Source organism: Lissotriton vulgaris, chromosome 6 (assembly GCF_964263255.1).
Source record: "Lissotriton vulgaris chromosome 6, aLisVul1.2, whole genome shotgun sequence".
In the NCBI taxonomy this organism is placed as follows: Eukaryota; Metazoa; Chordata; class Amphibia; order Caudata; family Salamandridae; genus Lissotriton; species Lissotriton vulgaris.
In genome coordinates, this window is record NC_141694.1 from 655,052,866 (window position 1) to 655,076,237 (window position 23,372).

General features: G+C 50.3%; 1 protein-coding gene across 1 annotated transcript in view; it reads left to right on the forward strand.

Annotated features, from left to right (window-relative positions):
- The window catches only part of RNGTT (RNA guanylyltransferase and 5'-phosphatase), a 1,829,700-nt gene that overhangs the window by 145,745 nt on the left and 1,660,583 nt on the right, over positions 1 to 23,372 (forward strand). Inside the window, exon 4 of the mRNA XM_086926663.1 lies at positions 18,695 to 18,783. Coding sequence (XP_086782789.1) covers positions 18,695 to 18,783 — 89 coding nt within the window. The remainder of the gene's footprint in view (positions 1 to 18,694; positions 18,784 to 23,372) is intronic.

Sequence of the window (23,372 nt, forward strand, 5' to 3'; positions counted from 1 at the left end):
CCCTACTGGGTACAGTGCCAGTGTCCTGGAAATAAGCATACACATTTTAAACAAAACAAAATCCAAACTGAATTCATCAGATGTTTAAAACTATGATCCATTAGCAATGCTACCAGCACTTTGTAAAATCCTAAAAAACCTTCTTTTCAATCATCTTGCGTGGTTTCAAATTAAAGGTGTGCCACTTGCTCGATCATTGTAAGGGAATCTTTTTGAGTGATCTTTTTCTGGAGGTTGGTTGGGGCTCTTTTAACTTGCTCCTTCCCACCAACATCAGATTAGAGATATCTCCGATAACGGTGATTGCATCTCTCGAAAATGGAGCCTATCTGCTCTATGTGCGTCATTGACAAACAAGCATTGAAAATTCAATAGGTTTCGCCTTTTTTTTTTATAATTCTTTTTATTAACTCAGGGCATCAAACAAAAAGACACAGTACAGATGAATCACATTATAATCTGCAATAAGTTAGAAGAATGGGAGGAAGTGGGATGAGGGAGGAGAGCAGAACCCAAAATATATACCTATTAGCAGCATCACAGGGAAGGAGGAACATCAAACACTGAATCTCTAGGTGGTGTACAAATTTCTCCCCTATACTGATTCCATTGAGTGTAGATTGCGGCCCATTTTTGAGGACGCCCCCTCGCAATATACACAGTTTTTTCTCGAAACATACTCCAGTCCAAATCCCTCTTCCAGTTCTCGAGGGTGGGAGGAAGTTCAGCACCCCATTTTTGGACGATATTTCTTTTTGCAATCATATAGCTCAGTGTGATCCACTTTATTTGCACATTGTTAAAATCAGTAGGCTCCCATATATTGAGAAGGCACCTTTGTGACTCCGGCAACAGCAAGACACCAGTGACCTTCTGAAAGGTTTCGCCTTTGATTAAGTTACATCCATTTGCTTTGCTAATGGAACAGTATAGCAAAGCAAATGGTGTTAACTTAATGCAAGGTGAGACCTATTGCATTTTTTTAAAGATTTTTATTTTTCATACCTGCAATGCAGTGTAACACCTTCATAAAGAGAAAAACAATATCGCACAACACGTCAGTACAGTTGAGCACACAAAACATCACAAAGTCACAGGTCTGCATTCTAGCATCATTAGAGGTTGGACTATTCCCACATACCCTCTGAATGTCATTGCCCATCAGAGTCTGTATCTTCATCATTTCGGTCAGGTGGTTGATCACATATGTTCCCTGTTAGACGGGGACCCTGAGGGTCGGCCGAGCAAGGGGGAGAGGTCTCCTGGCGAGGGCCCTCTCCTTCAATCGTAAGGACGAGCAACTCCCCCCCCCCCCCCCCCCCCCCCCCACAGATGGACACCACACAAAGATAAATTCTGTACACTTTTATCGGTATTCTTAGGTAGGTTAACTTGACGATACAGCCGGACCAGGATACGAGGATCCCGTCAATTCTAGTCTCTTTGGGGAAGGGGTAGCGGGACAGTCTCAGTACCAGTTCGGTACAGGGGTAGCGGGTGTGGAGCTCACAATCCTCGAGCTGGAGGGTTCGCAAGTAGGGGCCGCGGCAGCGCCAGCAGGCCTTCAAAATGGTTCACGATGAGGATGAGCCGCGGCAGCGCCAGCAGGCCTTCACGATTGTTCACGATGAGGATGAGCCGCGGCAGCGCCAGCAGGCCTTCACGATGGTTCACGAAGAGGATGAGCAGCGGCAGCGCCAGCAGGCCCTCAAGAGGGTTCACGAAGAGGAGCCGCGGCAGCGCCAGCAGGCCTCCAAGGATGAGTTTGTCTCGGTGTCTCTCGACTCCAGGATACAACTGCCTTCCTGCTCTGGAGCTTCCCCAGTTATAGGTCTGGCACCCTTTGATGTCCGGACCCTCGCACTTGGAGGTCGGGAGGTCTGGGATGAGGGAGTCCAGACACCCAGCAGGGGGGTGGAGCCAGCGCCCAGGGAGGCTGGGGGTGATCGAAACCTGGCGGAAGGGAGCCATTGACACTCCTTCTTCCATTGGCTCGCCAAGTGGTCTCTTTACCCCCTGGGTGGATGGTGGTGCCTCGATGTCGGGGCTTGGCTAGGCTGAGGTCGACCCTAGACCACGAGGCCTGGTCGTGGATGGTCCAAGATGGCGGCTGGGCCGGAGACGGGGGTTCCGGAAGGGACCCGGGCCAGCCGAGAAATGTTATGATTATGAGCCGGTGTTCCGTCGGGGAAGAGCTGGGGGTTGACCCGGCGGGTTGCAGGTGTGGTTCTTGTCCGGGGAACAGGGGTAGCAGAGGTCCGCGACCCGCCAGGCGGGGAGGGGTCGGGCCTGCCACGAGGCCTGTCCAACATTCCCCCTATATTTATTCCAGGCCCCCCAGTTATAACTCCACTTTTTAGGGCATCCCTGGGTGCTGAACACTGTTCTTTCGGCTATCGTATCCGCGTCCATGTCCCTTCCCCATGCAGCCAGCGATGGTACCTCCACCCCTCCCCATTTCTGGGCAATGTTCCTCTTTGCAATCATGATCCCCAACGTGGCCCAACCGTGAGCCGGTCTAGTGAGGTCATTCGGTTCCCAGATGTTCAGTAAATTCCGATCAGGCTCCGGCAGTAGTGACGTTTCCTCTGATTGTGACAGTGCTCTCATCACTTGTGTCCAATACTCCATTATTAAGTAATTCTTTATTCTGTGATTAAAAAACACCATAAAAGCACAATTATATACAGGTTAAAATACAATTAAATCATTATCTGAAACCTGACTGGATTTTACACATGGATTAAAAAAAGGATTAAAAATTAATTACGGGAGGAGGAGCCTAGCTAGCAGCCACGATGGCCGCCTGATTCCTCGGCTCCGCCGACCTTCTCGCTTTCCTCCCGTCTCCTGCCCTATCCTGCCAGAGATCCTGAATTTGACCGGCGCTACCGGAGTCGGGAGACGAACCCGGCTCTAAGGATGTGCTTACCTTCGCGTTCCGGGCAGTAACGGTGACGGAGCGCCCTCGCCCTTCCCTGATGCCTCGCGGCAGAGCCCGGGTCTTTGTTCTGCTTGTGTGGCTGACCCTGGGAACAACAACAGCGGCCATCTCGGGCTGGGCGGCGCTGACTGTCGAGAACGACTGCTGCCTTTGATTCCTCGCCGCGGCAGCCCATCCTGCTCCGTTGCCCTTCAAGCTGCTTCCAAAGCTGGGAACGCTACATTCTATCTTCGCCCCGGCCTCAGACGGCAATTCTCGCTACATTGTTTCATCCGACGCGGTGACCGCCATTTTAGAGAGCTCCCACTCGCTATTGGGGAGAGACTGCCCCAGGGTGCTGCTGGAGCCCGTTTGCTGTTTGCATTGCCCTGCCATTGTGAGAGGTGCAGGAATGGACTGGATTGCCCCTGTGCCCCCTGTTTGGCTGTGTTGCGGTGGTCGCCGGCGGGGAACTCGGCCAACAGTAAGAGGTGATGGCGTCCAACTTCAGGACTCGGTATACGCCTGTGAGCAGTGTGTGCAGTGGCAACTCGGGGATCGCCTGGTCCCTTGGGAAGACGGCGCTCATTCTCGAGCACCGATTTCTGCTGGTATGCCCGACGCACAGGGAATTGCTGCACCCTTATTCCCTGAGACGCCCCTGCGGATTATCGACGTTTTGGAAGCCCTGGGTGAGTTACGTGCTGCCCAACGTACTGTTGCTCGAGACCTGGGGGACCGCCTGGACGCTATTTCATCCAGTGTGACACCGACCGACCAAGCTTGCCTGCGAATGCTGGGCGCTGCGCCACATCCTATGCCCTACTACTGCGGATTGTCTACTCCGCTGTCCACAGCTGCGCTGCCGGCGCAGGATCCTGCTCCCACCGTGTCGCTACATGTACTAGCCTGGAAGACGTCTGATGCTCATGGCCTCATGCGGCGGAGTGGGAACTTTCTCCAAGAGCCATGTCTGGCAGCCTCATTAGGGTCTACTGGTGGAACTTGTCATCTTCCCCCGGAACTGGTGCTACTGCTTGGGTTGACTTTTCTTGGCGATCTACTGCTGTGTGGTCTTCCTTCTGGTGCGATCGTAACATGCTGGGCTTTGTGTTGGACAATTCATGGCGGTCAGCGTCCTACTCTGCTGAGGTCGTCTCGTCTGCTTGCCCCACCAGGGATGGATATCGCGCAGTTGGACTCTGTTGGCACATTGGACCGTAAGGGGCTGGGTTGAGGCTGCTTCTTTCTTCTTTGCCTGCTGAAGTTCTTATTGCTGGGACTATAATGCACATGCCGGGTAGTGGGGTGTTGGTTCTGTATTGGTCTTGGGGCTCGGGGATGGCGATCGTGGTTGCGCACGTTGATTGCTTTAAGTATATTTGCTTGGCCCTCCTCCGATGTTATGGAATTCTTTTTCTCTTCTCTCTTTACTTGTTTCTACATTTCGGGTTCTCTTTTTGGGGCGACAGACACACTGCTAGGGGGGGGTAGGCCATAGCCTCTGCATGCGTGTTGGGTGGGGGGTCTTCTTTGGTTCGCTTTTGTTTCTATGGGCCTTATTTTTCTCTTTTGGTTTATTCTTTTCTTATTGCTTCTTCCTGGGTCAGTGGGGTGGTTTGGAGTTTAGATGGGTGGCGGCTGGCGTGCACCATTCTTCGTGCTTCTTCATCCTGTTGTGCTATCCCTGTGCCGCCATTTTGGCTATGTTTACTGCTCGTTGGATTTAACTGAAAGACGTTGCCCGCTTACTTCCCAGATGGACTTTCTGTACACTGATCCTTTCTAGCTTCTGTATCTCCTTATATATAAAAATCTTTTGAAAATTAACCTTAACTTCTCCTGACACTCGGTGGCACGTGGAATTTCGTGTAACACATGTTGTATGCTTTTATCTACTGACGTGCTATTGAGTTGACGTATATTTTGCTACAAAGCTTACGAAGTCTCGAGGCCGGCCGGTTGGTTGTAGGCCCGTATTTGTTCTCTGACAGTGCATAATAAAGGTTTTAAAAAAAAAATAATAATAATAATTACGACAATCCGTATCAAGCCATTACCTTAGGACAGTCCCATATGGTATGGAAAAAGGTGCCCACCTCCCCACACCGACAGAAGGGGTGTTCTATTTTTCCCATTTTGTGTAGGGTGTGTCTGGTGTGGTAGGAACGGTGTAGGATACGGAGCTGCACCAGCCTCAGGCGGGAAGGTATGCCCACCTCCCGTGGGGAAGCCATCACCTCTCGCCATTCCAGATCGTCAAAGTCGCCCACATCACAAGACCACTTATCTCGCAAAGGGCCCAACAGGTCGGGGAGATTATTTATTTATTTTTTAAAATTTTTGAAAACCTTTATTTCACAAGAGCACACAGCTATTCAGCCTAACATCCCGGAGGCAAGGCAGCATAGTAGGCAGAGCATAATAGTGCAAGTCAGGTACGGCAGGAAATTATAGGTTTATTTTATAATTTTATAACAATAAGAAGAAGACGCCAAATGGCGCCGAAGAGTGGCAATGGGAGAAGAATACAGCAAGGAATAGAAGGCCGGGAGGAGAAAGAAACCAGCAGCTCAGAAGTACAGAAGGTGGAGGATGATAGGAGGGGGGAAACAGGATCAATCAGGTATCGTACACAGTCGGTGTCATAGGTCACAGTGACAGGTGCTCATCCAATGAGACAGGCTCGGGCGGCAGACACACATCACCCCGGTAAGAGTTCCAAGCACCCCACACCCTGTTCCATTTGTTAGGTTTACCCCTGGCAACATAGACAGTCTTCTCCCGGAACATACACCAATCCATGTTGGCCTTCCATTGTACCACCAGGGGTGCCGTATTGGCCCCCCACCTCTGAGCGATGTCTCTCTTGGCCACCATATTGCCTAGGGTCACCCACTGGGTTTGGGCTGTGTTGTGATCTGTCGGCTCCCAAATGTTGAGGAGGCACCTACGAGCCTCCGCCGCAATCCCCACTCCCGACACTTCGCTCATGACCCTGTGAATCCTCCTCCAGTAGGACGCTATGGCCGGACATTCCCACAAGATGTGTAAGAAGGTAGCGAGGGCACCACAGCCTCGACAACAGAGGCCGTCGGGCGAGTAACCCATGTGTATAAGGCGGGGGCCAGTAACGTATACCCTGTGCAGGATTTTAAATTGGACCAGACGAAGCCGAGATGAGATGGCAACCTCCTTAGGGGAGGACACTGCACTCTGCCAGTCCTCCTCGTCGATTTCCAGGCCATCCGCCACCCACTGGTCTCGCAACCCAAGGAGAAGGTCAGTGCGAACATTAATTAGTTTTTTGTAGGACAGTGAGATTGCGCTATCGGGCATATGGCCGTCCAGCACTCTGTCCTCCAGCGGTGAGCTTTCCGGGATAACCTCCCCAGGGGTCATAGCAGAAAGCAAGGCATGCCTCAGCTGGGCATATCGGAAGAACTCCGAGGCACCCAGCTGGTACTCAGTCTGTAGCTGGGGGAAGGTCTTGATAGCCCCTTTGGAAATCACATCCTCTACCCTAGTGATGCCAATGAGGTCCCATTTGTCAAAGCCCTTGGTGTGCCATAGTCTGCCCAACATATCGGATTCATACAGAGGAGTGAAGCCGGTCAGTCTGCCCTGCCATCCCTGCACCTTGGTGATCGTACGCCAAATAGAGACTGCCGTCCTCGTGGGACCGGACATACGCCGATCCAGAGATCTGGAGTAAAGGGCTCGGTAATAATTACCACCCCTCATAAGCCACCTGTCCATAGCGTAGCCTGGGCTATTCACCGGCCCATAAAACCCGTGATTGAGGGCTGCAAGCTGGGAGGCCCAATAATACCTACGAACATCCGGCAGTGCTATGCCCCCGTCGTACCACGGGAGCGTGAGCTTCGTGATCGCCACCCGAGGGCGGCCATCCCAAAGTAGGGCCCGCTGAAGACTCTCAACTTCCCGGAAGTATCGGGCCGGTACCGGGTCTTGGGTGTTTTGTAGGGCATACAGAAATCTGGGCAAGGACATCATTTTAAACAGAGCCGCTCGGCCAAGCAGGGAGAGCGGGAGCTTACGCCACCCCTCCACGTCGCGTTGAAGGCGCTGCAGTGGGGGGAGCAAGTTCTGGTCGTATCGAATCTTCGGGTTCCCAGAGATGTAGATCCCTAGGTACTTGAAGCCCTGTGTGGCCATCTGAATGTTGCAGCCTCTGGGGAGGCGCGGCGTGTCCCCTTTCAATACGTATAGGGAGGACTTAGCCCAATTGATAATCAGGCCAGAGTATCTCCCAAAGTGTCTGAGCACGTCACAGGCAACAATGAGAGACTTGTACGGGGACGTCGGATATAGGAGGATGTCGTCCGCGTACAGGGAGATACGGTCCTCGAAGTCAGGTGCCCAGGTGATACCATGGAGGTCAGGGTGGAAGCGCAGTGTGGCCGCCAAGGGCTCGAGAGCCAGGGCAAAAAGGAGAGGCGACAGGGGGCAGCCCTGCCTGGTACCTCTGTGAAGGACAAAAGACGTCGACAGGCGACCATTCACGGATACATTAGCCATTGGGCTGGCATAAAGAAGTTTCACCCAGCTGAGGAAGACCGGGCCAAAACCGAACTTAGCTAACACTGCCCAGAGGTAATTCCACTCGACGGAGTCAAACGCCATGGTGGCATCGAGGGATGCCAGCACAGCTGGCTCCGTCAGAGTGTGCGCCCTAGCCAGGGCGCTGTGAAGCCGTCTCAAATTGAGGGCAGTGTTGCGGTGCGGAATAAAGCCCGACTGGTCCGGGTGCACCAAGTCGCCAATAACCCCAACCAGTCGGTTGGCAAGCAATTTGGCGAGGACCTTGGGTTCGGTGTTCAGGAGGGAGATAGGCCGATATGAACGACACACATCCCTTGGTTTACCGTCTTTGTGGATGACCACAATAGTGGCCACCCTCTGGTCAAGGGGGAGAACGCCGGCGTCTCGCGCCTCCAGGAACATAGTACGGAGACGCAGGGAGACCACATCAGGCCGTATCTTGTAGAGCTCAGCCGGGATTCCGTTGGGACCCGGCGCCTTGCCAGATCTCAGGGAGCGGATCGCAAGGGCAATCTCGTCAGAAGATATGTCCCTGTCCAGATCATCGCGATCCGCCTCAGAGAGACAGGGAAGATCCACGGTCGAAAGAAGTTCTGCCGAGTCGGCCTCTGAGCAGTCTGAAGTGGAGGTGTAAACACCCCTGAAATAGTCGGCAAAAGACTCGGCAATGGCGGAGGGGTCAGTGACAGGGGTTCCATCTGCCCCCAGGATCTCAGGTACAACCCGACTGGCCAACTCCCTCCTGTCCAACCAGGCCAACAGCTTGCCAGCCTTGTCTCCCACGTCATAGATACGGCCCTGCTGTTCCCTAGCCAGGGTCTGGGCGGCATTCGTAGCGAGATCTCGGTACTCCAATTGCTTTAGGGAAAGCGCATGGAGGAGGTCTGGGTTAGGTTCAGGATCCAGTTGGGCTTCAAGGTTCAAGATCTCTTCCTCGATACAAAGGAGATCGGCATCTCTATTCCGACGGGCCTCCGCTATTAAAGCAAATGCCGCGCCTCTCAGGACGGTCTTGAACGCCTCCCACAGGGTCGCGGCCGACCCAACCGAACCCTCATTCTCGGAGAAGTAAAGGTCTATAGCCTTGGCCAGTAGGGCACGGGTCTTTGGGTTCCGAAAGTACCAAGGGTTGACCGTTGCCGGTCGCACCGACAGGGCGATATCTAAGTCAAAGGAGACCAGGAGCGGCGAGTGATCAGAAACTCCTCGCGCCAGAAAACGGGCCTCAGACACGGCCGTAGCGTGAGCTGCCAAGGTAAGGATGTAGTCTATACGGGACAAGCTGCCATGTGCGCTGGACAGGAAGGAGTACTGACGAAGCGTGGGGTGTAAGAGTCTCCAACTATCTACAAGGCCCATTGAATCTATAAACGAGGGCAACCACAGTTGAGAGTGGCGGAGGTCTCTAGACGGTTGCCGGTCCAGAGTGCCAGAGCAGACCGAATTGAAGTCACCCCCAACAATAAGTAAGCCGTCAGGCAGAGCTAAAATGGTGCCACCAAGGTCCTGGAACGTGCTGGTCTGTAGGCCAGGCGGGACGTAAACTGAAAGTAAGATGAGGGCCCTCCCCTCCCACCGCCCAGCCACCGCTGCGTAGCGTCCCCTATCATCTATCGTAGTGACGTCGATCTCCAGCGGAAGGGAATCCCGGACAAGAACGCCCGCCCCCCGAGAGCCTGAAGTGAACCCTGAGTGTGCCACCATCTTGTACCCCTTGCGATTGAGCGCCTTACATGAGTTCCCAATCAAGTGTGTTTCCTGTAGAAAAACCACATCAGGCATGTGACGCTTGAGCATTTGAAGCACAATTCCCCGTTTGATTCGGTCACCCAACCCATTGACATTCCAACTGATAACTTTTAATTTCCTACCCCCCATCATCGTGGCACCCTCCCCTACCCGGCCCGAGAGACCCTTGCAGAATCAAAAGTGCAACAATATACACCACCCATTGCCGAAAGAAAGAAAACAAAATCACACTAAGAGACATTCGAACTTGTCCCAAAACACCCCCCACCCTGCACCCCTGCAGCAGACTAAAAAGCCCCCCCAACCAGCAGTGTGCCTGTCGCCCCATTAACTAGTCTACAAAAAGCCCCAAGAGGAGTAAGGATTCCCCGCGGACACCTCCTGCCGCCCCCCATGAAACGACAGGAGCTCAAATTGCTATTACACTGAAAAAGGGACGAATGTCACATATAGCAGGACCACCAACCGCCAGTGTCCTCGTAGTAGAGCCAGTTCTCACAAATCAGCGCCACCAGCAGCGCCCCCTTCGCTGTTCTCCCGGTCGTCGCTACGCTGTGGTAGGGTGTCGAGCCATTCGCTTACGTTGTCCGGAAAGTCAAAGAACAATGCACGGCCTTCGCGCTCGACCCGCAGCTTGGCCGGGAACATCATCGAATACTTGAGTCCCATGTCCCTCAGTCGCCGTTTCACTCCCCCGTAGCTCTGGCGTTGTCTCTGTACCGCCCTGGTAAAGTCAGGGTAGAAGTGCTCCTCAGAGTTCTGGTACTGTAACGGTCCGTGCCTCCTGGACGCCTGTAAAATTGCGTCCCAGTCCCTGAAGTTGAGGAACCTAGCAATGATGGGTCGAGGTGCCGCGCCCGACTTTGGCGGGCCACCTGGCACCCGATGTGCTCGCTCCACCGAGAAGAATTTGCTCAACCCGGGGGGAGTAAGATGGTTCTGTATCAGGTCCTCAACGAACAGGTCTGCCGATGCCTCTTCCAACCCTTCTGGAACGCCAATGATGCGGACATTCTGTCGCCTGGCACGACCTTCATAGTCGTCCAGTCTCCTGGAGAATTGGTCAGAGGCGAGCCGTAGGGTCCGGACCTCGGTTTGCAGGTCCGAGACGTCGGTGGTAAGGCTCGAGGTTTTTAAGTCCAGCGATTTCACCCGATCGTTGGTTTTACCCAGGTCGGCTCTGATGAGGGTGAGATCCACGGCCAATGTGTCCACTTTGTGGGTCAAGACCTCGTGCTGTTTCTGCATTTCGGCTCGGATGCCCGAGATGGCCCCCATAACGTCACTGAGGGTGGGCTCGGACCCGTCTGGCGAGCCCGATGAGGAGATGTCCTTGGTAGAGGCCCCCGGTGCAGGCGAAATGCGTAGTTGAGCATATCTATCAATCCTGTTCTGCTGCACTTGGGACTTGCCACGAACTCCTTTGTTCGATGTCTTGTCCGGGTCGCCCTTGCCCGCCATGTTGGGTCCGATGAGACCGTGGGGCCACCACACACAGCTCCGAGCCTAAGGTGCGCCGTGCCGAAGTTGTAGAACAGAGGTGGAGCACATTCCAGTGGTAGGAGACACAGCAGTATCAGAAATTCCGCCAGTGGGGATCACCACCCAGCACTACGCATCCCAAGCGTGCGGAGTGACGGAGACCGAGGAGACAATGGCGCTTCCTTGGCAAGGGACATCACACGACGTAGCTCAGCGTAGGAACTTCCGATTCGAAAGCGGGAGGCAGGCTCCGCATCAGTGACCCGTCAGCAGTCGGAATCCACCTACGTGGAACAGGATTTCGAGCAGGATTATTGCGGAGGGTCGGAGGGTCTGCGGAGCTCCGAGCTTACGCGGCCATCTTGCTTGCCCGCGAAGCTCCTCCTCCGTCGGGGAGATTATTGACTAATTTTCGATATGTGAGGGAGGTGGCCTTCTTCGGCATATATTCAGTCAACAACCTATCCTCCTATGGTGATGCCTCCGGGACCTCGGTACCAGGCGGCAGTACCGTCATCGGTGCGTGTCTGATCTGTGTGTAGCAAAACAGTTTGGAGGACGCCAAGTCATATTGTTGTTGTAGACTCTCAAAGGGAACTACGTCACCATCATGCCACAAGTCTCCTATCGTTGAGATGCCTATGTCGTCTGTTAGAACTGGCTATTTCTGGTTGGCTTAGGCTGACGCCAAAGCTAGGCGGAAACCACCATTCTAGTCAGGGCAAGGGAGTCACACGTCAAGATAACCCCTGCTCACCCCCTGGTAGCTTGGCACGAGCAGTAAGGCTAAACTCGGAGGCAATGTGTAAAGCATTTGCGCCAGCACACAACAGCAACAACATACTAGGCACACCACAAAAGAGACTCCACACAAGGTTATTATAAAATAACTTTTGTATTGTAAAAACACATCAGATAGTATCACACAAAATACATGGTGCCAACTGGCACAGGCAATATTCACATGGGAATATTTACAGGACAGGGCCGCATGGGCCACTGTCAGAATTAGCACTTAGTAGAAATTAGAATATAGGATATAAAATCACTGTAGCACAAAGTAACAGTTATAACTCACAACCAGTTTCTACTGGTAACAGGTAAGTACCACCTACGCAACGCTAACCACCTTAGGAGAATGTCACGCAGGGAACCAGGACCTTACTAGGACCACCTGTACTAAAAAGAACAACCACCTAAGTATCACACAGCATTTAGGGGTATAAGCAAGAACACATTACCCATGATGCATGAAACACATTCAGAGGAGTAGTAAAGGAAAAACACATGATGCCTAAAACATTCAGAGGTGTAAGGACAACCACCTAAGTATCACACAGCGTTTAGGGGTCTAGGAAAAAACACATTACCCATGATGCATAAATATACATTCAGAGGAGTAGTAAAGAGAAAGAAAGACACATGATGCATAGAAATGCATTCAGACGTGCACAACAACTCAATAGCGCAAAAACACACAGTAGGCAGTTACCATCCAAGACATAGCCGATAACCACATTGCGCACAACTTACATAAGCCACCACCTGTGGCAGTCCCTAGGCCAACTGGCCTTGTTGGGGCTCACACGCCCTGTGTCCAAAAGTCAGGGCACGCAGCCCCAGTCCAAGCACAAGCCTAAACGTAGCAGGTGCCCACTACTTGCTGGGCACCTGTGAACACTCACAAGGGCCTAAACGCTGCAGCTGGCACTAAGTGCTGCGCAGCTGTGACTGGCCGGGCACCTCTGTGCCATCTCTGTCCCTCTCAGGGACTCGCTCTCCATCTTGCGCCTAAACTGTGCAGCTGCCCACTAATTGCTGGGCAGCTGGAGATCATAAAAACTGCGCCAGGGCCCTCACTGACCCTTAGGCGCAAACTGCGCCACTGCTGGAGCCACACAGGCTCTGAACTGCGAACTTGGAGCCACACAGTCTCTTACACAATTATAGGCCCCTGGAGCCCTCGAGGCTCTGAACACATCCCTCTCAGGCAGGAGGGGGCGGGCACCGGCAATGTGCCCCGACGCCCCCTCTAACTGATATGGCCCTCGAGCCTCGCTGGGCTCGTGAATCATGTATGCCCTCTAGGGCCTCCGTGGCTCTAATCACAAAAATGGCCCTCTGACCAACACAGGCTCTCTAAACAATTCTGCCCCCACGTTGGAGCCTTCGTGGCTCTGAATACATAACTGCCCCCGGGAGCCTCGGGCTCTGAAAGAATATATGCCCCTCGTCGGAGCCTCCGGGGGCTCAGGACACAACAATGCCCCTGGGATCCTAGGGGCTGCCACATACAACACTGCCCGCTATGGTGGGGAGACCCACTGCCATCCGGGGCCTCACGCTGGCCTTAACACCCACCTGGAGCTTCCCCCCGCAGCAACTCCGGTCTCCCTCACTCACCGGGCTGTTTGCTGGCTGGGGCTCCTCCGGGCGGCAACTCCTCTCCATGGCTGCAGCAAGCGGTGCTTCACCCGGCCCCCTCCTGGGACCCGGGGCTCCTCCATTCACCACAGGGCTCCCTCAGCTCATGGGAGCCCCGCAACACCTCTCCCCTCACTCCTCTGATGCCGGCGGCGGGCGCAAGACTCCTCTCGCAAAACCGGAAGTCCCGCCCGCCGCCAGGCAAAGCATTGCCTGACTTCCGGTTTCTCGAGCGAGGGCCGCGGCGGTGAAACAACGGGGCAAACCGAGGGGTGGACACCCTCGGTTGTAGAAATAAACATAGCAGCGAAGTGGGCATTCGCTAAGGGCACCAAAACAAGGGCTGGCACCCTTTAGTTTAAAAATAGCGATATTCGGGCATAACGCAGGGTAGGCACCTGCGAGGCATTTCAGGGCGGGAGCGCCCCCCCCCCCCCCCCCCCCCCCCCCCTCCCCAGGGACAACAACAGCGCTCTGCCCATCAGTCAGGATACAGCGCCCACGAGGCGCTGGGGAGCCCAGAAATCATGAAAACACCCCAGAGAGGACCCCCATAAGGGCCCCCAGGAAGAAGTCCTCCAGTAGTCCATCAGGTGTCCAGGGGCTGGGCAGGACCCAGGGATTCCCCTGGGCCCAAGCAGCAGCACACTCCTGGCAGGATTCAAGTCAGAAACAAGAACAAATTGGGAGGGGACACAGCCCCTTCTTATACACAGAAAAGTCTTTGAAGTCTTTGTGTAGGCAGTGTGAGAACCAGCTAGAACTGGTTATAGGGAAGTCCTGTCAGTATCAGGGACAGAGGTGACAGTCGCCCAGCGGGGGGTGGAGCCAGCATTGTGGTCAGGCAGGCACAGCCCTTCACTATCAGGTGCCATCTCCTCCCACTTCCCTGGCAGCAGATGCTGCCTTTCATCCATGGGCTGACTCAGACAACCTCCTGGGCTCTCCAGCCCCTGTCACCCTCAAACCAGACTGTCAATCCACAAGCAGGCCCAGGCATTCCTGGACCAGGCCCACCAGCCAATCACACGCCAGACACAAATTACACAAATATGCCAACTTCTAAAAGTGACACTTCTAGACTAGACACAATCATGCCGCATATACCATTAAGCAGCATTCAATCTCACGAGTTCTCTCATACCAAACTCGCCCCTGCACTCCCCACACATCAGGAACTACCATGGGCATACATATTCCCCATTCATTCCTATGGGAGGGCAGGTCACTCACCACACATACACAGAGAGCTCAAGCACTTTACACGGTACCACAGTGAAAAAGTGCGCAGAGGCCTAAAATCACAAACACCAGGTCACAGAAACCGGCTAGGAAAAAGCAAAAAGTCTCGGGGTGAACCTGCCCAAAGGGCCGGGTCCAACATCGTCCCAGTTATCAAAGCTTACTGTTTCTGAGCCTGCCTAAGCGCTTTGTGTCCCACAGCGGGGTAAGTTTGGTCAGAACCCCACGCCATCCTAATTTGGCCATAGGACAACGGTGTGTCGGGGTGGGCCGATCGTTGCTGGGGTCAATCTCGTGTCATAGAGCAATATTGAGAACGAGAGGTATGCTCTCTCCCCTCTGTCTGCCTTTAAATGCTGGGTCTGACTGCAGGGTATGCAGCCATTGATTAATTACCTTCAGTTGCGCCGCTCAATAATAAAGTTGTATATTCGGGAGCGCTATCCCTCCGTCATTCCAGCTGCACACCAGTTTGGATTTCGCAATGCGTGCTGGCTTGCTACCCCACAGAAGGGTGGAGACCAGCGTTGTGATAGCCTGAAAGTAAGTTGGACACACCGGGTATGGCGTGTTCTCTAGTATATACAAAAAACGGGGCAGGGCCATCATTTTGAATAGCACCGCTTTCCCCATCCGGGTCAGCAGCAGTATCTCCCAGTGACGTACATTTCTTTTGAGACGATCCAGTGGTGGTTGCAAATTCCTGAGAGCAAACCCTATTGCATTTTTAATGCTTGTTTAAATTAGACTTAGACCCAGAAAAAATTGACAAAGCAATGAAAGGGGAGAGGGAAAGGAAGAGGATGAAGGAAATCGGTGACAAGGAAGAAAGCAGGTATGAAAAGAACCTGAAAGAGTGGATAAGAGGTCAGCGGGCGTCTGTGGTGGATTGGAGGGATCTGGAATAGAATCAAGATGCGAGGCCCCGGTGTTTGGTACCACTGCCCGCGGGCTCCACAGTAAAACACTGGTGGGTTCCGGCACTTATTCTTACAAATTATGCAGCGGGTAAGTCCATCCCAACAGAGTAGAAAGTGTCATATGCTACCCACCCCCTCAGTGTGATGACAAGCCGGTGACATGAACCCCTGAACGATGGGTCAGGTTTGGTCGCTACGGTTATTTCAGCTCCGCAAACTACCATCCATGCCAGGTTTATCGAAAGTACCAGGTAGAAAATCACCAGAACACAGCGGGCCACAAGCCAATGCATTCTCTTGTCTGTGGCCCCCCAGTGGAAGGGTGTATAAGAAAATGCATAATTAAACAAAGCAGAGAACATTAATTACATCTGACACCTAAAAACCTGACCGGTTGGCTTTGCTAATATTTGTCCTTTACTGAGATTTCTACTACATGAAAAGTGTGAGGGGTGTAGAACTTTGACAAGGAGAGCTGGAGTCAGTGCAACGAAGGTTAATGGTAAAAAAGTGTTTTTTTTCCCGAATGAACGAAAAGCATTTACACCAACTGAGTTCACGCCAAATCCACGCAAATTGGCATACCAACCCCCATAAAAAGCAGCACTGGCATTCAAGTGCGCTCACAGCCCAGCCACCCTATGGACCTCCTAACACTTGTAATAGAGCGCATCCAAAAAGAGCGCACATATTTAGGGAAAGCATGAAAGCATGAGTGGGACGTTCAAAAACTATGCAAGTAATAAGTACTTTTATCCTTTTTACGCATTAAGGGAATCTCAGTATGCATGATCATTTATTCGTTAAAGGCAGTTTCAATTTGTCTGAGTCTCGATCCAAAATATCCCCAAACTATGAATTCTGCAAAAAAAAACAGTGCATGAAGCTGGAGAGCGGCTTGCAGACAGATCTGAGTGCTTCTGCGGCTGTGCCGGGAGCAGGCACTATGCTGAAAAATGCTTACACTGTGGGCAGAGGCGCTGCCCCGGGCCAGCCTGTCATTTGCGCCCCTCCCCACAATTTCCGTAGAAGGCGGGGATGTGGGGATCCTCTAGTAGGCACTGGAATGACCAAGCTCGCACCTCCACCCCCTCTCCCACCCTCCGGCTCACCATTAAATAAATAATTTTAAAATCTGTTTGCAACAGCCGGGTGATGGATTGAACATCAAGTCCGAGGCTGCACTAAACTCGTAGATAACGGGGTCTCTATGGAAAATAAATCAGGTCTGAGGTGCTTCTGGACGCAGTGATCTCGGCAGTATTCTCTATATTATTGCCAAGTAGTTGAAACAGAGCTGCAAGTGGTGTGGTGTTTCAGACAGTCCTGGGGCTTTGTATACTATAGCCCTGTGCATCCATGTAACTATATGCCCAAAACGCCACATGCGAAAGCAAAACTACATGTCCCAGAAAGCACAGCGTTGTTGGGTAAAAACAGGAATGGCTGCACCAGCGTGTCACGTATGGCACGTGGATACCTGGCAGCTGTGTGGGAGGAGCCAGTGGTAAACATGAATTAATCAGTTTGTTCAGCATGTAAAATAGGGCGTTGTCCGTAACTGTTTTGAGACAGTTAGATAAAAGTTATGGGAAAATCTGGGTTTCTATAGTGCTAAAAAGAAGTCAAGACTTTAGCGTACGCGGGGTAGAGAGCTAGTCCATGTTACCAGAAACGGAGCACTGTGCTGCGGATACCAAGAGCCCCAGGACTGCGAGTGGTAGGGAGAGAGGGCTGTTTGGTCGTGAATAATTCACTGGTAAGCGCGAATCACTAGCCAGGAAGGAGTCGTCAATCACAAGTGAGTGCAACATTACAATGTAGTACCCCAACCAGACAAGCATCACCGCGCTGCACCCACAATACTTTGTGAGTTAGCATCCATTTAATCGGGCACGATCAAAAGTGAGCAACAGCACAAAGAAGTTATTCACCAGCATTGCAGAATGGAGTAGCGCTGCATCACTACACAATAGCACTGCACCACGAGTGCAGATGTACAACCACATCAATGCACCATCAACATCAGCTAACAGGATGCATAGGGTGTCTTAGACGAAGGGCCTCGTCTCTGCGGCTCAGAAGCTGGTATTGTATTCAAAAGATCTGCCATTTTCACCTAGTTATCCCTCGCCCGCACCGGAACCAGCTGGGAGGCACCCCCGGAGCAGAGAGCCAAGGCGACCGAGACTCACCCTATGCTCGGCTCATCTTAGTACACACTTTGCAGCACGCATTTAAGTGTAAGTAGAGCACCCCCACATACACCCCTGAGACATAAATATTCATCGCACTATAGAGCTCTGAATGGTAAGGAGGCAGCTCGGTTTGAAAACGCTTGAACATGAGACTGCAAGTCTACAGCTTGTCTTGATCACGCTGCCTGCACGCACCAGGAGGCTCTCTAATTGGTTGACAAGCTCCACCAATCACAAAGCTTATTTGGTGGGTTCCAACCAATAAGAGAGCCAACTAGCCTGTGCAGACAGGGTGAAAACGCCCAGTAAGATAAGAAAACCTTTCACGGCAGAAGGAAAGCAGGCGAGCCCGTCCAAGTGGGCCGTCTGAAAAAGCCAAAAGTACACGCCATAAAAAACTCTTTTCCAATGGCTGGCCACCATTTAGCATAAACGGTGACGACAGCCAATGGAAAAGAGGGGCAGGGCTGAAAGCCCTTTACAGAAGCTACTCGAAATCATTAAATCTCGCTGAGCGAGCTGCGCATGTGCGCAGCCATGCCAGCCGAGACCTAAAAATGGACTAAGCACATCCGGTGGCAACTTACTTTTGACCTGTAAAGCGGAACATGTGTGTGTGATTCAACATGCATCAATTCAGCTGTTTTCCATATAGTCAACATTATTTGTCATAAGCTGATAAAAAATGGTCAGTTGGCTGCCTGCAGTATTAATATGAACCAAGTGTGTTTTACCTTTACATAAAACAAGCATTGACAAAGCTAGTAGGTCTCGATCTTTGCCTTTGTCAATGCCAATTATGTTTTGCATTGGCAAATGATAAAATTGAGTATAGCCGATGCCTCAAAAAATAAAATAATAAAAGTAAGAGAGAAATGATGGTATCTGCGGTGTAACCGAGAATAAAACCAAACAGTTATAATGTCCCCAAGTCATCAACGTACTGCAACTCCCACCTAAGGTTGACCACACTTAAAAACTACGAGCATTGAAGGAAGTGTATGTACCCAAATTGAGGAGTTTTGACAATTATGAGACTTAAATCTTAAAGGGTGCAGGTGGGGAAGGTGGGTAGCGTGTGCTTATGGATTAACCGCTTTAGTATCACCATCCTGCATGTAAAGTATTAAGCCTGCAATTTCTTTTGGTTTTCACATGTTGCTGCTTGTTACTGTTCCCCTTTTTTCCAGGCATGGAGAGTGCCCTACGGCTGAGAACACAGATACATTCATCCGGCTATGTGAAAAATTCATGGAGAAGAATTCTGAAGAACTGATCGGTAAGGGTCAAATGTTTTCTCCTAATGGTTTTCCTACATTGTGGTCTGTTTCTTCAGTATGTCAATTGTCCTAGTTCAAAAATGCATTATTACATTGCTCTATCGCAGTATAAAATGCTCAGAATATCTCCTTTTGTTCTGGATCATAATAGTTTGCTCCACGTTACTAAAAAAAGTACTTTAGAATGAACAGAGCAGACATTGCTCCATCACCTTCCTGCAGGTGGTTCAGGGGTATATGATATTGAAATGCAGTGAAAAAACAACCTTTTTCATCTTTTTTCGTCATATGTTGCTGAGCTCTACCTGTCATCAGCTTTGTTGGTGACAAATAATAGAGCCCCGGCCTGAGCAAAGCTTTAACATGAGGACAAGGATACTGCAGTTCCAGACTGCAATTACTTTATCAAGCCTTTCCCGGAGGAGCAGGCTTAAAACGGCGCAGCCCATAGCACTAAAAAAGCAAAAACTGAAAAGAGTAGCAGCACCTAATTCCACTTGAGCAAATGCACCTTCTGCAGGAGGCGTCTCAGCAGCAGCTTTAATATCATGTATACGATTGTGTGTCAGCCTGCCACTAGCAGGGTTACCAGTAGGAACATCCATCATAGCATGCAACCCATGCAGCACACCACCTGGAAGGCAATACCCAGCTCCAAGTGTTGACATGTATTTATTGGGTGTTTGCTACATTCTCATGTTATCAGTGGTTTGCTTCGAAGGGTGTTTTGAGCTGAAGAGCAACATGTCTACAGCAGCAGCAAGAGGCGGTTAGAGACCACATCACCATCAGCAATAACACTGCGGCAGAAGCTGGAGGAGGAAATAATTTGCTGCACCAGTGCACGGCCAAAATGAGTTAATTTAGCTTCACTCAAGGAAGAACACGTCTCAAGAAGATGGTTGACTGGTGGTGCTGTTGCAGCGACAAGATATTCCTGATCTTTCTGGAAATGAGGGCTTGCTTTTTTGTCACAGACTACTAAAAGAGGAGAAAGGGTATCCAGGGCTGGCAGCAGATTATGCAGCAGTACAGCATCTCCTCAGAGGAAGATCAGTAAAGATGGCAGACCTGGGCCATCGAAGAAAATAACTTGCAATTCTAAGTGCTGGGTATGCAAGTGTTCATTTCATGATCCCTAGTAGTACTGCATATGTGGTACATACAGATACTTTCTTTGTGCACTTTCAGTCCCACTGGGTTACAGGGGTACCAGAGGCGAGCAAAGTCTGTGGTCTGTGCATGACCTTTGAGGAGCCAGTTACATCCCCCTAACAAAGACGTAATCAATTGCATTACACTGATGTCTTCACTAATATCACCCGCTCACGGGTTCAACCCCACCACCCCCAAGCACTGGTCACACGGTGGCATCGCCTGCGCTAAGGCCTTTCTATGGCTGATGGGAAAAGTGGCTCAGAGAAACATGAACACGTAGTGAAGTTTACTTATGAATATAACCTGTTTTTGTGACTGCAATCCTCAGTGACTGAAGTCTAACCACACTTAAATAAGGGTGTGAGGCATACCCGGGTAGGTAGAGGCACTCTAGCAGAGCACTCACAGAATTCTTGCCAGGAAGTCTGGCAGTGGTAAAGCAGAGCCATGGAAGTTAAGGGTTGACGCAGTTAACCCTAACGTGTAAGGTGAGTTTTGAACGTAATTCAGAGGCTGATTGAATGCAAAACTGTTAACAAAGGATTGTGACAGAAAGACGTACATTTGTAGGTGTAGCTGATAGACTAATTGGCTGCACTGTCATTGTTGAGGTGTGCACGTCTGGGACTCATTTTCCGACAGGATAGAGCTCTGCTTGTTCTTGCAGCGGGAAGTTAACCCCTTCCTCCGCCCCTCCCGTCTTTCTTTTTTCCAGAAAGTAATGTTTCCATTCGCACCTATTATCCTGTCATAAATCCTCCTCGGACGAGTTTCTGACGCCATTAATTGCTTCGGCGCCCCGGCTGCGGCGGATATGACAGCCGAGCTCTGCTAATAGAGTCACTGCTGGTTCGGGATCAGCGCCCGGCGGAGACGGCCCCGTCGTCCTGAGGAGGCGACGGCGGAACAGGCCTCTCGCGGAGCCGAGGGTTTTATCTTTAAATGTCATGGTCTGTACTGGGTTATTACCTCACGACAGGCGGCGGGAAGAGGATGCCGACGACTTGAAGGAGTTCATTTCATGCGGCGCGCGCGAAGCAGGAGGCGCGCGCGCTCACTGTGGAGGGCTCGCTGTGCTCGACGTTGGGATCTACCTTGGCAGGTCCCTCACTGCGCCGTGGAATTACGAGCGTGGCTTTAACACTTTAAAGCTTAAAATCTGTGCTTACTTAGCACAGTATTTTGTGCTTCTGTCATTGCATCCAGATATATAATATAGTAGCATTACACCTACAACAAGCCAGAACTATTGGCTTTGCCAGTGGGTGTTAGTTGCATAAGATAAATGAAACATCAACTGTGCCTTTGTTGTATGTAATATTGAAAATGTCTTAGTTCTTGTGGGAGAGATTGTGGCGTACCGGCTTGAGCTGATCTTCGGCTCAGCATCCTATAATTCTAAAAATGAATGTTTACTTGTGTACTGTAACTGGTGCTCGTGTATAGACTACGAAAGAGCTGTAACGAGTCTCTTTGAAGTTACATCAAAAGCAGTGAAAGGCGGTACTGCTGCACAGTTAAGATTTGTTTTCACCCCGAGGTTGAGGGCAACAATGGAGAGCCCGATAGGGACCCGTCTCAGAACCTACTTTTTAGAACTGCCGGTGCTAAACACCGGCAGGACTAGCCTCACTTATAGTCCTGGGTGCAGCAGATTTGTCTTTAACAAACTGTGTGGCTTTTTGATTTTATACAGTTCTTGCTGTCATATACCCATTTCCCCCTGTTTGTGTGATACCTGTTGTGGTGTGCTGCATAGGGGTAAATACCCCTACATAGAAATATTTAATCTCGATCTAAGTAAACTATTGGTTAACAAATTAACAAAACTTTCCCTGGGCATTATTTTGTGTACACATAGTATTACTTAACTTAATATATGCTTAGGGACCTCTGTTCCTCATTATAGGATATTTTAGGAAACAAAAAGGGTCTTGACTCCTAAACTCAGCAAGGCTGAGCCAATATACACTAAAGAAACAAAACACTTGCCAGTGCTGAGAAACTTATTTTTCAAAACCAACTGAAGAACACAGCATACATGAAAATAGCATGGACACTTACTTTAAGAATTGCAACTTTTGTTTTTAATTTTCTTGTGAAGACTATTTTAGTTTTTAGTCATTTTTAGTTTTGCGCATGAGAATACAAAAAGAGTTTATGTACATTTATATACAAACATGAAATAAGACAAATTGGTATGTACAATAAATCAGACAAACTCACAAACACATTCTTGGCCGTCCATTCATACTACTCCACCTCCATACTGGTCCCGGTGTCAAAAAGAACCTATATACACAACAAATGAAGAGTCCCTTTTTGTCGTATTTTACAATTGTTTGTAGCAGTTTAAAAGGAAAGCAAACAGTCTTTTCTGTGGATTGTCGGGAAATTTCCAATCTAAATTCAAAGGAAACTAAAAATGACTAAAAACTAAAATAGTCTTCACAAGAAAATTAAAAACAAAAGTTGCAATTCTTAAAGCAAGTGTCCATGCTATTTTCATGTATGCTGTGTTCTTCAGTTGGTTTTGAAAAATAAGTTTCTCAGCACTGGCAAGTGTTTTGTTTCTCTGTTCCTCATTAGACACACTGCTTTGGTTAAATTCAGAATGTGCCCGCCTCATGTCCATTAAAGCTAGGTGAGGCGCAAAAGTTTGTTGTTCTAAAAAGTGGCTCATGGTTCTAAAAAGTTTGGGAAGTACTGCCATTGTGAATACCCTCAATTTGACAATCTTTGTGGGTATTTACAAGATTTTGCGAAGCACAGTTACACCCTGGATACAGTTGGAGATTTACTCCTTTCAGTGGCTGGAATACATCCATGTCCAGGGTGGCAATGGAGCCCATGCATTATTGCTGGAGGTGTAAGGGAATGGAAAAACATTTTGACTCGAAAGCTGCAATGAAAAAAAGGTCAGCAAGTACAGATCTACATTTCTTAACCATATTTACCTATGCTTTATTGTACACTCTGTGCTTTTATGCATGTTAATGAGCTTTGAATGTCTGTAAATTGCCAAAATGCATAAATTACTGCAAATGTATGAGTAAACGTATGGAATTTATGATTTTCTGTATCCATCTGTTTCAAAGGTTTATCAGAGCATAGGGGTCCTTGCGTGCATTCCATCTTCTACACTGCCTAGACAGACACGTGGAATCTAATGTTGCATATCTTGTACGAATAGGATTTATGTTCGAACAGTTTCTACATAACCTACGCTTACCTTTGTGCTTGCCTTTTGAGAGGAACCTGATCCTCTGCTGGAACAAAAAGTTTTGTGGGCTGGGCAGAAGTCCAGCTATTATGGCTCTGGGTGATCATGCAAACAGTTTTTTTTAAGAGTTTGATATTTCATTACATATTGGAAGTGGGGGCAGGGCTGAGGGAGGTTGCTTTCTGCGGTAGTGTGACGTTGACTGTG